This window comes from Bubalus kerabau, chromosome 23 (assembly GCF_029407905.1).
Source record: "Bubalus kerabau isolate K-KA32 ecotype Philippines breed swamp buffalo chromosome 23, PCC_UOA_SB_1v2, whole genome shotgun sequence".
In the NCBI taxonomy this organism is placed as follows: Eukaryota; Metazoa; Chordata; class Mammalia; order Artiodactyla; family Bovidae; genus Bubalus; species Bubalus kerabau.
Genome location: NC_073646.1, coordinates 38,869,450 through 38,882,944, shown reverse-complemented (window position 1 = coordinate 38,882,944; position 13,495 = coordinate 38,869,450). Strand labels below are relative to the sequence as shown.

Here is a 13,495-nt window from a genome sequence, read left to right as displayed (position 1 = left end):
GACGGTTCTGAGAGCCAGCACCAGCGGGCAGCACAGCCCAGGCTGGGCTCGGTTCCTGGAGGCCGGCCCTGCGCTCGGGCTTCTCGCTTAGCTCGCTTTCCCAGATGGATGTCAGTGTCCCTCGTGGGTGAGTTCTGTGGTCTTCTTTGTTCCCGTGTGGGTTTCCCTCTGTGTTCAGTCTTGCTGGTCTAGGGCTTGCAGCTTCTAGACAAGCCTTGGTTAACCGTGTTGTTTTTAGGAAGGAAGGCTGCGGTGGATTCCGAACCCCCAAGCACAGCAGGCTTCACAGAGCTCTGTCTCAAATACACCTTTTGTTGTTGGAAAAGAACTTAGTCCTGCATTGATGTGCAGGCCTCTTTGCTCTTCAGTAAAGTCATGTTATGTTTGAGAATGTGTTTTACTCACATAGGAATGTGCGCGATGTTTGTTTTCTTTTCACGTGCTGTTGTCTTGTTTAAGGAAAATGGTGGCATCGTTCCTTCACTTGTCTCCAGGCTTCCTCCTTGGTGCCTTTGAACACATAATTAGCCATAGGTGGAAAAGTTTGTTTCTGACTTTCCCGTGGCAATCGTTTCACAATATATATGTATATCAAATTATCATGTTGTACACCTTAAACGTACACTGTGCTATATGTTGTATCTCAAAGCAGGAGAGAAAGAAAAGTATGTTTCTTTGTAAAACACCAGTAGGTGAGACTGAACGATTTGCTCTAACAAAAAATAGAAAGGTTCAGAGTGAGCCTACTTGAATAAGATGATGTCTAGATAACTGAACCTTTGCTGAAAGTGAGCTGTCAGAGTCTTTATGCTCCCGACAGGGGTTGCAGGCTTCTTCTTAGTGGCTCACATGCAGTGTCTACTGCAGATTCTTTTCGAAACAGCCCTCTAAAGATGAAGGAGTTATTCTGAGCTGTCCCCGCCCCCAAGCAGAAGCGGGTCACAGGCTGTCGTCGAAGGTGTGTTGTGTTCAGTTTCTCTGTCATGACCGGGGCTCCCTGGAGAAGTGGCTGATTCTAAAGTCAGAACAGGGGCTGGAGCCTCCTGTAGCACCAGAGTAAGGAAGTGTTGGAGGTTAAAAAAAAAAAAAAGAGGGGGGCATGTCCGAAGGACCCAAGCGTCAGCTTGAAAGAGCTCCCCACGGGGCCAAAGCTGGAACAGTCTGAGCTGCAGAGTCATGAGAATAATGGCTTATCACCCAAAGTATAGAACAGAATAAATATCTATGAGTTCATAACTTTATCAATGACTGAAAAGTGCAGGAAGAGGGACGGCTCTCCCTTTACAGAAGAGTCCCAAGTAATATGTGTTTAAGGACTAAGGGAAATAGAAAAATCACCATTAGAGCATCACAGTGTGTGGACCCAGTGTGTGGGCGGAGCCTCAGAGCATGTCCCCCCAGGTTATCAGCGACTGTAGTCATTTTAACCTACCCCTGCACACCCAGTAACACTGCTCCCTCCAAGAAGCACAGCTGAATTCCCCTCCCCGGGCGTGTGCCCTGGACTCTGTGACAGGCTTCTGAAGAGAGGAATGTGCAAAGGGAAGAGGAGACTGTTCACTGTGGTGGTCTCCACCAGGGACCCTGGGACCCGGCTTCACGTAACCAGTAGTGAGTTGTGCCAACATCACGTGCCCCAGATACGATGTCACGGGCAGGACGTTTCGCCCGGCCGTATTCTAGATTCTTCCCACATACGTGTAACCTCAGTCCAGTTTTGAGAAGACATCAGGAAAGTCCAGTTGAGGGATAGTCTGCAAAGTCACTGACAGCTATTCTTCAGAAGCATCACAGTTTTGAAGCACGGACAGAGACATCAGAGGTTGGATGAGACTAGGGCCATAATGAGTAAATGGAACATCGGTGGCCCCGGTTGAATCCTGGCAAAGAAAAAGGGTGTTGATGGAAAAACTGGTAAAGTCCAGGTACAGTTGGGGGTTCAGCTGGTGGTGTAGTATGCGTGTCGTTGTCTTAGCTCTGATAAACGCGCCATGTAGGATGTTCAGGCTAGTGGAAGCTGGGGGAAGAGTGTACGGGTACGCTCCGCATTGTCTCTCTAACTCTGCTGTAAATCTAAAATTGTTTCGAAATGAGAAGTTAGAAAAAAAAAAAAAGACTCTCTCAACTTCTTATCCTAGGTTGGTCATCAGCTTTATCTTGAGCATTTGAGAATTATTTTATTAACTGGGATATTATTTATCCCATAATATTTATCCCATATTATTAATGGGATATTATTTATCCCATTTATATCTGGCAGAAAATACATTGATTCGCTTATTAAAGTCAATTTTGGAATGCCTGTGTTAACATTGTTTATTTCTCTTTCCAGGGGAGGCACCTGTTGCAGAAATTTCCACATCTTTTGTGATCCTCTCTGTGGGCAGTTTAATGATATTAATAGTGTTAATTGCAAACTGTGTATCCTGCTGTAAGGACCCGGAAATAGACTTTAAGGTGAGCACAGATGGGAGGAACTTTTAAAGTCATCCCCTGATATGTTTATCGATAGAATAGCTGTATATCATGGTCCCTGGGGAACAGGGGTGGCAATTTTTTTTTTTTTTTTTCCTGAATGGGCCAGATAGTAACTATTAAAGTGAAATAAAGAGCTGTTGTAAATAGTAAGTGCTGTGGGCCATGCAGTCTTAGCTCTCACCTCTGTCGTTGTGGCCACGTGAGCCCCAGACCGCATGGAAGCAAGTGGTCACTGCTGTGTGTGGGTGGAGTGTGGTACACAGTGCGGTAGGCCATCTGCATCTGGCCCCCTGGCGGCAGGTGCCAGCTTGGCCTTGGAGCCTCGTGGACAGTAACTGCCCGCCTGTTTTAATGGAAGTTTTTCTGAGTGAGGAATAAGGAACAGTGATTCAGTTCACTTGCTGTAAGGCCTGTGGGGAGAAGGCCAGTTTTGATTCTTTTTCTAAACTTGCAAGCGCTGGTGAATTTGTGGTTGTTGAATCACTGAAGCCAGGGGACCGCCCAGTGCCTCCTGTTTGTCAGGAGCAGCATATTTCCGTTTACCTCAAGCCCTGAGCTCCCTGAGGAGCAGGAAGGAGCAGTGCTGGTAACAAAGCTGGCCCGGAGTGGGAGCTGGTGGTGGGCGGTGTGTGTGTGATAATATAGAGGTGCTGGCCTGGTAGCTTCTGGGCGGAGTCTGCTGGAAACCAGCTGAGATATCCTCTCTAGAACTTGCAGCTGGCATGCTTTAGGGCTCAGTGAAGACTTATTAAAAAGGAGTACATGAAAGAAGGAGAAAAAGAGGGATGTGTGTGCAGAGAAAGTGGTCCTGCAGATAGAGCTTTAGTGCCTGATGACAGTCGTGGGGCTGCCCACGAGCCCTGAGGACTGAGGTTAGGGTCGGGGGGAGCCTTTTCTGTGGACACGTGGACCTTATTTCTCCAGCCTCACACCTGTTTCCTCTGTGTGTCCCCTTTACCTTGGGTTTGGTGGCAGCTCTGAGGATGGAAGACGTGCTGTCCCTTTGGCTGGACGCCAGTGTTACACATGTTTCAGGGAGAGGAAGGCTGAAGGGGGCTGGAGGAAAACTCCCTAGCATGGGTCATTGTCTCTAGAAGACTCCCCGCCCAGAGGACATGAACGCCGAGGCCCTGGAATCGGTGCAGACCCGTCTGGGGGGCCCTGGTGACTGCACCGCCTGGGGGCGCAGCGGCGGGCGCTCAGTCTAGCTGAGGGGCCGCGCACAGACACCTGGCCCTTTGGGGACAGACGTGAAGGCCGATCAGTGTTTCTGAAACCGAAAGCCAGTCTCTCGCACGCCACGAGACCTCACTCTTGCCTTGAATCGTTGTTACCCCCTGATGCTCAGCGTGGGCCCAGGGCGTCCGTGATGACGCAGACTCAGGGAGTGTGTGTTTATCAGGCTTCCCCAGGTGACTTCTGCAGCAGCTCAGGGCCCACACTGGACAGAAGACCCTCCCCAGCCTCAGACCATGGAAGAAGGAGGGAGTCACCGTCTAGCACTCGTGGTCTTCTTTAGACTTAGAAGGGTGGCGTTCCAGAACCGATCGGCCCCGGGAAGTCATTTACCAACCAGGAGGCTGCAGCCTGCTCAAGCCGGTGGCCTGCCGGAGCGCGTCCAGGCAGTGGAGGGCATAGCTCAGAGTGACCCAGTGTCCCCTCACGGCCCCATCGCTGTTGCTGTTAAGCTGTGTTACCTCTCTCAGGGAGTTGGTGATGGACAGGGAGGCCTGGCGTGCTGCGATTCATGGGGTCGCAAAGAGTCGGACACGACTGAGCGACTGATCTGATCTGAATGGTATATCACGCACTGCCCAGGTTAGGAGTGATGAGTGAAGTCTTTTCTTAAACAAGAGAACCTTGAGGAATGTCTGAAGGGAAAACCAGGTGAAACTCTTCTGTTCAGGGGTGACCTCACAGATGGGAGTGTCCTCCTGTCCCCTCCCCAGTAGACAGTGATGGTGTCCTAACGCATTTGGCAACACCTGTGACAGGTATGAGGACATAAAATGTTACATCAGCCACATCCATCCTTACACCCGGCAGCTTCTCCCGTGCACGTGGTGGAGTCGAGGGAGGTGGTAGAAAAGAGTTTGGTCGCGTAGAGGGCTGGAAAACAGTCTTGTTTGGCTTCTGCCATGGCGCCTGGCGGGGTAATGCTCATTAATTATCTGAATGAGTGACCTTGATAGTTGTCTGTATCTATGTTAAATTAACACGGACACCAAGACAGGCCCAGCTCACTGAATGATGATAGCAGGAGTCAGGGTAGCTTTCTGCTGGACAGAGTCACTTAAAAGGGTTCCGCAGCTCGGTTGGTGCAGCCTCCATTTTAAAGTCACCATCTTTAGAAAGCCAGGCGTTCTTAGAATGTTTATTGCACTTACGTGCCTCAGAGTTTAATACTGACCTTCATGGTTCAGATCCTGATGGTCTTTCTATCTAGTTTCGTACGTTTATGCATTGTTACTCTTGCAAGATGAATAGGACTCACTTAAAAATATCTTTTCTGTGTCTGTTAACTGTCTTTATTTTGATTGAAATTACAAGAAACCAGAAATACATACACAATCGAAAAATAAATGTTTTTATTCAGTATGCAAAGAGATCTGTGAAAGTGAATAATAGTAGTAAAAAGAATGCCTTAAACTGACCCAGATTTAATCCCTGGGTTGGGAAGATCCCTTGGAGAAGAATACAGCAAGCCCACTCCAGTGTTCTTGCCTGGGGAATTCCACGGACAGAGGAGCCTGGCTAGCCCCAGTCCATGGGGTCATAAAGAGTTGGACATGGCTGAGTGACTAACACTTTCACTTTCATAGTAACTTAAAATTCAAATATTGAGCCTGGAAATTATAAGTTCTAGGGGTCATTTTAGATAATTTTGCATTTAACTTCCAAGTTGATCAGTTTAAAAAGTTACATATGATATAATTGATTTTCAGATCTTATTTATTCTGTTTAGAGTCACAGAACACAGTTACTTATGCTTTTTGCTTGAAGGCAACATGAGTTGGAAAAAAAATAATGGCAGGGTGTTCCCAATGAGTGAATAAATGTTTATGTCTTACATGTTAGCATGTATCTTTGGTATTTGCTCTCAAGCTGATTTATATTAGATACAGCATCGCTCTTCCTTTGCTTTAGGAATTTGAAGATAATTTTGATGATGAGATTGATTTTACACCACCAGCAGAAGACACGCCCTCTGTCCAGTCTCCAGCAGAAGTCTTCACACTTTCAGTACCAACGGTCTCACTACCAGCCCCATCACAGTTCCAGCCTTCTGTAGGTAAGGGCTTCCATCCTGATGTCATGTTGCCATGAATAACTTCTGAGTCCTGAGAAAGGAAGCCTTGCTACTAATCATAAAATGATTGGACTGTGGGTCTCCTCTGCTTGCTGATTTCTCTGCCTTCTGCTCTTTGGTGAAGCTCAATTCTGGTGGTCACACTTAAGTTCATTGACATTTCAATTTGTTTCTTTCTTCCTGCTCCTCAGACTGGATAATCTCATTTGACCTGCCTTCAAGTTTACTGATTATCCAAAATCTGTTGTTGAATCCCTCTTGTGAATTTTTTTTTTTCAGTTCTTGCACTTTCAGCTCTAAAACTTTATTTGGCTCCTTTTAATAATTTCTGTCACTTTATTGGTCTTCTTTCAATTTCCTGTGGTTCTTTGCCTGTGGTTTCCTTTAGCCCTTTCAGCGTGTTTAAGACACATGATTTAAGCTCTTGTCCAATAAGGCTCGTGTCTGTTTTCTCAGGGACACTTTCTTTTAAATTTCCTTTGTAGCAGTTCATGTACCATTATTTATTGTTCTTTATTTGTTTTGCAATTTTCTGTTGAAAACTGGATATTTTGAATAACATGATATGCAAAAAAAAAAAAGGGAGCAAGGAACAGGTGCTGTCTGGGTGCTGACAGCCTGACTCTGTGCCGGCAGTGCCCAGCCTGGCTGCTGACAGCTCTGCCTTGGCCTCAGCCCCTGCCAGAGGCGACACCTCTGTTCTTGGGCCTCTTCTGCACAGGTGTCCTTCCCTGAGGATGCACACGGCTCTCTAGGTTGCCCCGTATGTGTAATAATAGCTTTTTAAAAAGAGCTCCTTCCCCCCACCCCAGTTTTCACTGAGCTTTTCTGTAGAAACTCCAGCTGGTTTATTGTTGCCTCAGTTGTTTTCTGCCCCAGGGGGCAGCACCTTGTCCACCTGGCTTTCGTTGTTTTGAGGCACATGAAGCCTCCTCGTCCTGATAGAGCCCAGTTCAGTGGAAGAAGGGGTGCCCCTGCAGCAGGCCTTCCGGGAAGCCCCGGTCAGGTCAAGAGAAACACGATTCCTGGGGAAGGAGGGCACTCGGCTCCCTCTGGGACCAGCACCCACTCTGGCACATGGCTTGTTTTTAAGATGTGCTATGAGGCAGGTGGGATGTAGGTGAATGAAAGGCCACAGAGAAATTCTCCCTTCTTCAGTGGCCTTTCTCCTGGTTCCCTTTGATTGCTCTAAACCTTCACCGTCTTCCAGAGTTCTGATGAGGTGGAGTTTGTGACAAGAGTTTCAGTGTTTCCAGAGAGGAACAGTCTAGAGATCCCTACTCCCCACCCCACCCCCAACCCCCGTAAAAGTAAAGGCCAGTGAGTGGTGGTGACTGGTGGTTACAGCAGGGCTGTTGATCAGAGTACTTGGTGCTGGAGCTCAGAGTCAGGGCAGGATACTTTTTCACAAATACTGTCAGTTTTAAAAGTTTCTTTTTTTTAATAATTTTGTTTACTTATGTTTTGGCTCTGACGGGCCTTTGTTGCCGGGCGTAGGCTTTTCTCTCATTGCCGCAAGCAGGAGCCTCTCTCTGGTTGCAGCGCTGGGGCTGCATGGGGCAGCGCTCATTGCTGTGGCGTCTCTTGTTGCAGAGCACAGGCTCTGGGGTGTGCGGGCTTCAGCAGCTCTGGGAGGACTCAGTAGTTGCGGTTCCAGGGCTCTGGAGCACAGGCTCGATAGTTGTGGCTCATGGACTTAGTCGCTCTGCAGCATGTGGGATCTTCCCAGATCGGGGATTGAACCTGTGTCTCCTGCATTGGCAGGCAGTTTCTTTACCGCTGAGCCATCAGAGAAGCCCTTAAGTATTTATTTCTGTCTTTATTATCACAAATGTTAAATTTATATTAGCATTTGTACTTTATAGGTAATATACTTATTATGTCTTTTTGTTAAATACTTATCTTTACTTCTTGAATGTTCTTTTTCCTACAGAAGGTTTGAAGTCCCAAGTTGCCCGCCACAGTCTGAACTACATACAGGAAATTGGGAATGGCTGGTTTGGAAAGGTAAAGTCTGCTCACCTTCATTCTTTCCCTCCTGTTACACTGTTAGAATGCAAAGCTGCTCAAGTCTTACTGTGCGTGACATTGCACATCTCTCTACACACTGTGGCATCAGTTGACCTTCTCCATTGGCCCCTGAAACCATGTAGGAGTGTGAGCGTCAGTGTTTCTGGGTATGTGAGTTTCCTCAAGAAGGCCTTCTGTTCCTTTATCAGAGCCTTTTCTAATTGTTGGCATAAGAACGGAAAAGAGATGGGAATTTTAGAAGCTTTTCATCGTCCTCCAATTATTTGTTTTTCCTCCTTCCCCTACTTCCCCGTATGACACTTAGAGCACGTTTTAATGGAAGATAGCATGGTTACAGTGAAAACCGTCGTGAAGAGCTGTTCCGTTTCTCATCTTTGGCTTCAGGTGCTCCTTGGAGAGATCTACACAGGCACTAGTGTAGCGAGAGTAATCGTGAAGGAGTTAAAAGCAAGCGCAAGCCCAAAGGAACAAGACACTTTTTTGAAAAATGGAGAACCATACTAGTAAGTAAACCATAGCATATGTTTTTTAAATGTGGTCTGTTGAAAATCAGGTGTTTAAAACCACTTTGAGATTTCTGGTTGTAAAATACACAATTTAAATAAGATCCAGAGTCTCATAGCACAAGACCCAATATGTCCAGGTGTCAATAGAGATTACTCATCTTTGCAAGAAAAGCTCAGCACAAGTAAGAAAAGGCAGCAGATGGTGGGAATGTGAATTAGTGCCGTCACTATGGAAAACAGTATGGAGATTCCTCAGAAAACTAAAAATAGAGCTACCATATGATCCAGCAGTCTCACCCCTGGGCATATATCTGGACAAAACTGTAATTCAGAAAGGTACACGTACCCCAATATGTTCATAGCAGCACTGTTTGCAATAGCCCAGACACAGGCGCAGCCTAAGTGTTCATAGATGAGTGGATGAAGAAGGGGGTATGCACAGTATATACAGTGAATACTACTCAGCCACAAAAAAGAGGGGAATAATGCCATTTGCAACAAGTCAGACAGAGAAAGACAAATACCATACGATATCACTTACGTGTGGAATTGGAAGTATGACACAAGCGAACGTATCTACAAAACAGAAAGACTCAGGCAGAGAATGGAAGTGTGGTTGCCACGTGGGAGGGGGACTGAGGGAAGGCCGGGCTGGGAGTTTGGGATTAGCAGATGCACAGTATTGTATAGAGAACAGGTAAGCATCCAGGTCGAGCTGTTACAGCACAGGGACCTATATTCAATATCCTGAGATAGATCATAATGGAAAAGAATATGAAAAAGCATGTGTATCTGTAAAACGGAATCATGTTGATGTAGAGCAAAAATTAACACAACATTGAAAATCGACTATACTTCAATAAAATAAATACACAAAGACAACAAATACCAACACCAAGATGAGAGTGATGTTTGGATTATCTGACAAGGATTTTAAAGCAGCCATTGTAAAAATGCTCCAGTGAGCAATTAAATTATAATGCCCTTGAAACAAATGAAAACATGCAAAGCCTCAGCAAAGATATAGACAACATCAAGAAGACCTGAATGGACCCTTCAGAACTGAAAAATATAGTAATCAAAATAAAAACTCAATGGATGAGTTCAACAGCAGAATGGAGAGGACAAAGGAGAAACATCAGTGAAGTTGAAGATAAATATTTATCGCCCAATTCATGCAGCAAAAAGAAAATATGCTTTAAAAAAATGAAAAATGCCTCAAGGACTTGGGGGACTTGAACAAAAGATCACGACGTCCCAGATTGAAAGGAGATAGAAAATGGCTTAAAAAGATGTTTAAAGAAGTATTCACTGAAAATTGTTCCACATTTTGCAAAGACAAACCTACAGATTCAAGAAATGGAGCAAATCTCAAACAGGATAAACCCAAAGAAATGTGTGCCAACACACATCATAGTCAAACATCTGAAAACAGAAGACACGAAGTCTCAAAAGCAGGGACAGGGAAGCACCATCTTACCTATGGGGTCGGATGACATTAGAAAAGGGGAGTCTCAAATCGATAATCTCAGCTCATACGTTAAGGGACCAGAAAAAAAAGGAGCAAAATGAACTCAATGCAAGCAGGAGTGGATATTAAAGAAAAGAGCAGAAAGCAGAAAGACAGTAGATAAAAATCAGTGAAACATAAAGCTGGCTCTTTGGAAAGACAGTAAAGTTGGAAAACCTCTAACACCACTGACAGAGAACAGAAGAGAGAGAACACACAGATTCCTAATACCAGGAATGAAACAGACCTGCAGACATCAAGAGGATAGAACGGGACCAGCAGCTCTAGTGTATATATTTGACAACTTAGATGAAATGCACCAGTTACTCAAAAAGCACAAGACGCCACAGCTAACTCAGTATGGAATAGGTTATTTGAATAGAATTATTAAAGAAAGGGAGTTTGAAACCTAAAAACTCTCCAAAAGAATCTCTGGGGTTGGACAGTTTGACCAGAGAATTCTTCAAAGTAGGTGAAGATGGTGTAGTCACTGCAGACACTTTGTTAAAAAACTATAATATACACTGACCCACCATATGTGTGAGTCACAGCTCTCCAGAGAAACACGAGCCGCAGGGTCTGCAGAGAGGTGGACAGCTAGGTGGAGAGACGGACGGATGAATAGGTGGGTGGGTGGGTAGATGGGTAGGTGGGTGGATAGATGGGTAGGTGGGTGGGTGGGTAGATGGGTAGGTGGGTGGATAGATGGGTAGGTGGGTGGGTGGGTAGTTGGGTAGCTGGGTGGGTAGGTAGATGGGTAGGTGGGTGGTAGGTGGATAGGCAGGTAGGTAGATGGATAGGTAGGTAGATAAATAGATGGATAGGTAGGTAGGTCGACAGATGAAAGGCAGGTCGGTAATTTATTTTAAGGAAATGGCTCATGCAGTTACGGAGTCGGGCAAGGCTGCCGGGCGGGGCCAGCAGGCTGGAGACACGAGCAGAGCCACTGTTGCAGTGGAAGCGTGGAGGCCGTCCGCTCACAGCATTTCTTCTTCACTGGGGGAGGCTGGTCTTTGCTCTCCTAAGGTCTTCACCTGATTGGACGAGGCCCACCCACATGATGGAGCACCGTCCGCTTTTACTGAAAGCCAACTGATTTAGTGATGGTCTCGTCCCCAAACGCCCTCACAGAAGTGTCCAGGATAACATTTGACCGAATACCTGTGCACTGTGGCCCAGCCAAGTTGACACAAAATTAACTATCACATCCTATAATCTAACTGTTGCAATCCTGGGCATTTATCTCAGAGATCTTATTTCCACACAAAATCTCTTGCATGATTGTTTATAGGAGCTTTGTTTATAATAGCCTCAAACTGGGAAAACTAAAATGCCATCCCTAGGTGACTGGTTTGGACTAACTGTGGTCCATCCAACCCATGGAATTCTCCTCAGCGGTAAATGAGGAGGGACCCCTGATGCAGGTGGCAACTTGGGTAATCCTAAAGGCGTTAATGCTGAGTGAAAAAATCAACCTCAGAAGGCCACACACCGTGTGATTTCATTTACATACATTCATTTACATAATCTTCTGACAATGAGACATGTGGAAAGGAGACCAGATTAGTGGTTGCCAGGGCCGAGGGATGGCTGGTGGGGGTTGTCAGGGTGTGACCATGGAGGGTGGCACAGAGAGCTTCGTGGTGGGGGGCAGTTGTGTATTTCTGCTGTGTAGTGGTTGCATGAATCTACACACTTGGCAACAGGACCCAGGCGCACACAGAACACTGCTCCCGAGCGTCAGTGCCCTGGTTTCAGGACTGCATTGTGTTAGGTGTCACCAGGAAGGAAAACTGGGTGAAGGGAGCCTGGGCCCCTCTCTGTACTGTCTTTGCAACTTACTCTTATTTCATTATTGTCTTATTCTTATTTCATTATTGTCTTCAAAATAAAGATAAAAAAAAAACATTTTGGCATATCCTTTTTTTTTTTAGCTTTTAGACAACATATTTTTCCAAAATGTTTGCATATACAATGATTTATAAAAACAGTATATGAACTACTTAACATGTAGATTGAAATGCTTATTGAATATAGTCCTCCTCCTTTTAAATGCTGCTTCAAAATGATAGCTATAAAGTTAAATTACCAGAGTTAAAAGATTCTGATGACATAAGTTGTTTTAATTTGTGAAAATGTTCACCTGCTTGCCTTTGAATTATGTAATCAATACGTAACTTAGAATGCATCTGTTAAATATAATCTTCTGGTGCACTTTTCAGTTGATCGTATTTAAATCGTTAAGAATGTTCAATTTGGGGATACTGTTTGAACAGTTTTATTGGCCTGCTCCCTCACGAACACTGCTGTGACTTTTATTTTTTACCAGTATCCTTCAGCATCCAAACGTCCTCCAGTGTGTCGGACAATGTGTAGAAGCAATCCCCTATCTTCTGGTGTTCGAGTTCTGTGACCTGGTAAGTTTTTAGTACAAGCTCAAGGTCACGTATTTCAGAAGTTTTTAACCAAAGTGTTTCTGGCAGATGGAAATGCTGGATGAGGGATGGCTTTCACTTCTATTCCAAAGAAACATGGTTAACAAACTGTATATATTCGCTTTCAGTGGATTATGTTGCAGTAAACTCTTCCCCGCCCTTTCCCCCAGCCTCAGTGCCTGAGCAAAGTGGTCCGCATCGGCTCGGGGTCGGATGCAGCTCCCTTCCCGGCTACTTTCATCTCCACTCCAGGGTCAGCGTTTTATTCTGTTGTAGTTGCTGCGGGAAATGTGTATTCTGGTGATCAGTACAGTATGTCTGTGTGGGTCTTTTGGGTCAAGTTTATGAAGCTGTTCAAATCTGTTTCCTCCTCATTTGTGGAGAGGGGGCAAGAGCAGAGGCAGCCTGGGTCAGTTTTCTATTAGGTATTGAGAGGCATGTTAAAATCTTCTGATTACGTATTTTCCTTGTTTTTTTTTTATTACAGTTCTAGTTATTCTGTTTCATACATTTTGATACCTACCGCATCAGGGATACAAATTTAGAATAGATATAACTTCCAGTAATTTGAAACTTTTATTATTATGAAGGGACTCTCTCTAACATTAAAAGCATTACTGAGGATAGTTTTTAACAATATTAATATAACTATGCCAGCTTTCTTTTGGTTAGAATTTGCCTGGTTTGGTTCTGCCAATTCTCTGGTTGACATCTCTTGTAAATAGCTTATTGTTAGAATTTTTTTAATCTGTCAGTTTTGGTCACTTAAAGTGGAACAGGTTGTCCATTTGTATTTATTATACCTGCTGTGATGTTTAGAATGTTACCTGCCTATTTTTTATTGTTTTTCCTACCTGATTCAACTTCTGTTATTTGCTCTTTTTGTAGCCTTGGTTTGGATTCTTAAATTTTTTTGTTTTAGTTTTCCCCATCTCCTATTGTAGATACTGTTTCTAATTTGGTGTATGGTTACACCAGAAGTTGCAACATGCACCTTTAGGTAACAAAGTTTAAAATTAATGGACTTCACTCTCCTCCGGAGACACCTGCTAGAGCTCTGTCTCCTTGTAAGGAAACCAGAGTTAATCTCACTGTTCTCTGTGGCCCCCGGCGGTTTCTCCCTTCATGGAGGCTGCTTCCTGATTGAATACTTGCTGCAGAAAGGCAGCTCCCTGCTCTCACAGGACCCAAAGAGAAAACTGGTCATTGTCCTCTGGGTCTCCTG

At 45.0% G+C, this 13,495-nt stretch overlaps 1 protein-coding gene across 2 annotated transcripts in view; it reads left to right on the top strand.

Moving 5' to 3' along the window:
- The window catches only part of LMTK2 (lemur tyrosine kinase 2), a 74,048-nt gene that overhangs the window by 23,068 nt on the left and 37,485 nt on the right, over window positions 1–13,495 (top strand). For both annotated transcript variants that reach the window (XM_055562484.1, XM_055562483.1), the window contains exons 2-6: window positions 2,333–2,457; window positions 5,626–5,770; window positions 7,722–7,795; window positions 8,204–8,322; window positions 12,165–12,252. In XM_055562484.1, the coding sequence (XP_055418459.1) occupies window positions 2,333–2,457; window positions 5,626–5,770; window positions 7,722–7,795; window positions 8,204–8,322; window positions 12,165–12,252 (551 nt within the window). The remainder of the gene's footprint in view (window positions 1–2,332; window positions 2,458–5,625; window positions 5,771–7,721; window positions 7,796–8,203; window positions 8,323–12,164; window positions 12,253–13,495) is intronic.